Source organism: Aplysia californica, unplaced genomic scaffold (assembly GCF_000002075.1).
Source record: "Aplysia californica isolate F4 #8 unplaced genomic scaffold, AplCal3.0 scaffold00742, whole genome shotgun sequence".
Classification (NCBI taxonomy): Eukaryota; Metazoa; Mollusca; class Gastropoda; order Aplysiida; family Aplysiidae; genus Aplysia; species Aplysia californica.
In genome coordinates, this window is record NW_004798012.1 from 365,774 (window position 1) to 367,178 (window position 1,405).

Genomic DNA, 1,405 nt, shown 5'->3' on the forward strand with positions numbered 1-1,405 from the left:
AACAACAACAACAACAACAACAACACCAACACCACCACAACAACACCAACAACAACAACACCACCACCACCACACAACACCACCACCACAACAACAACAACAACAACACCACCACCACCACAACAACAACAACAACACCCCCACCAACAACTCACGTTTTCAATCCTGGAGACCGTCTCCACGTCTCCTCTGCCGACCCATGGCCTGTCTGTGTTGTACCACGAGGAGAAATACTCCTTGTTCTGACCCATGCTGGAGGGATCTGCCAGGGGAGACACAGAAATACACGCAAAAATGAAAAAAGGAACGAAAAATAAATAAATAGATAAATAAATAAAGGAATGAAGGAAAGAATGAAAAATAAATTGATAAATAAAGGAATGAATGAAAGAATGAAATATAAATAAATAAGTAAATAAATAAATAAAAAATTGAATAAACGAAAAGAATAAGTAGAAACATAAATACATAAATAAATGAATAGATGGATGAATAAATGAATGAATGAATGAATAAATAAATTGGGGTTGCAACCTGACGCAGTGGGTATTAAGCCCTTTTGCGTCATGTTTCGTTCATTGATTTTTCTAAAACAAAGTAATTCGCGGGGGATTCAAAAAGCCAAAATTCCGACAGATCATCTCTGTAATTCAATTCTAATATCTTGATAACGGGATGATGGGTTATAAGCTTATTGAGTAAGCCTTTTTTGTTTTTTGTTACCTGACTTGTAATTTAATCGGTTATCGACTGATTACTAGTTTTTGTTATGCTTTTTTTTTCCTTAGTCGGAAAACTTGAGAAAGTATTCGCGTGTCAAACCTGTGTAAGACGGTTGTCCGTTGTCGAGGACCATCTTAGACAAGTCGTTTCCTCAGAATTACAAAGTTTTATCTGACAATTTTGACCGTTTTGAGTTACTAAGACTATGATATTTAAACAAAGAAACCCAAAAGTTCTGTCTACTCTATCAAAATCGTAAGATTATTCGGGGTCGTTATCAAGATATTCGAGGAATTGCGCTCGAAAAAGCTTGACATTATGCAAAACTCAAAATCTTGGAAGTGAAATTTCTCAAAACGAGGTGTTGTGCTGATAGAAAGAACTTTGTAGTTCAGAGGTAGCGAAGTGGCCATCTTACACTGTGTCGGTGTAATGTAAAAAGAGCACGCAGGGGGGCGGGGAAGAGAAGGGAGGTGGTCGTTTGTTCAGGTAAGAGTTTTATGCAGGAGAACGTTAGAACAGGTTCAAAGAGTATTGCAAGCGATCACAAAAAGCGAACAAAACGTTTCTCATTAAATGTACGTGATTTGGGAAATAAAAACACACAGACACGCAAAAGCGTGCGCACGCACGCACGCACGCACGCACGTACACACACACACACACACACACACACACACAT

General features: G+C 38.3%; 1 protein-coding gene across 1 annotated transcript in view; it reads right to left on the reverse strand.

The window, feature by feature from the left end:
* The window catches only part of LOC101853971, a gene marked incomplete at its 5' end in the record, with an annotated part of 3,748 nt that extends 3,486 nt beyond the window's left edge, over positions 1 to 262 (reverse strand). Inside the window, 1 exon segment of the mRNA XM_005109012.3 lies at positions 156 to 262. Within this exon segment, the coding sequence (XP_005109069.2) occupies positions 156 to 262 (107 nt within the window).
* Between the last annotated feature and the right edge of the window lie 1,143 nt (positions 263 to 1,405).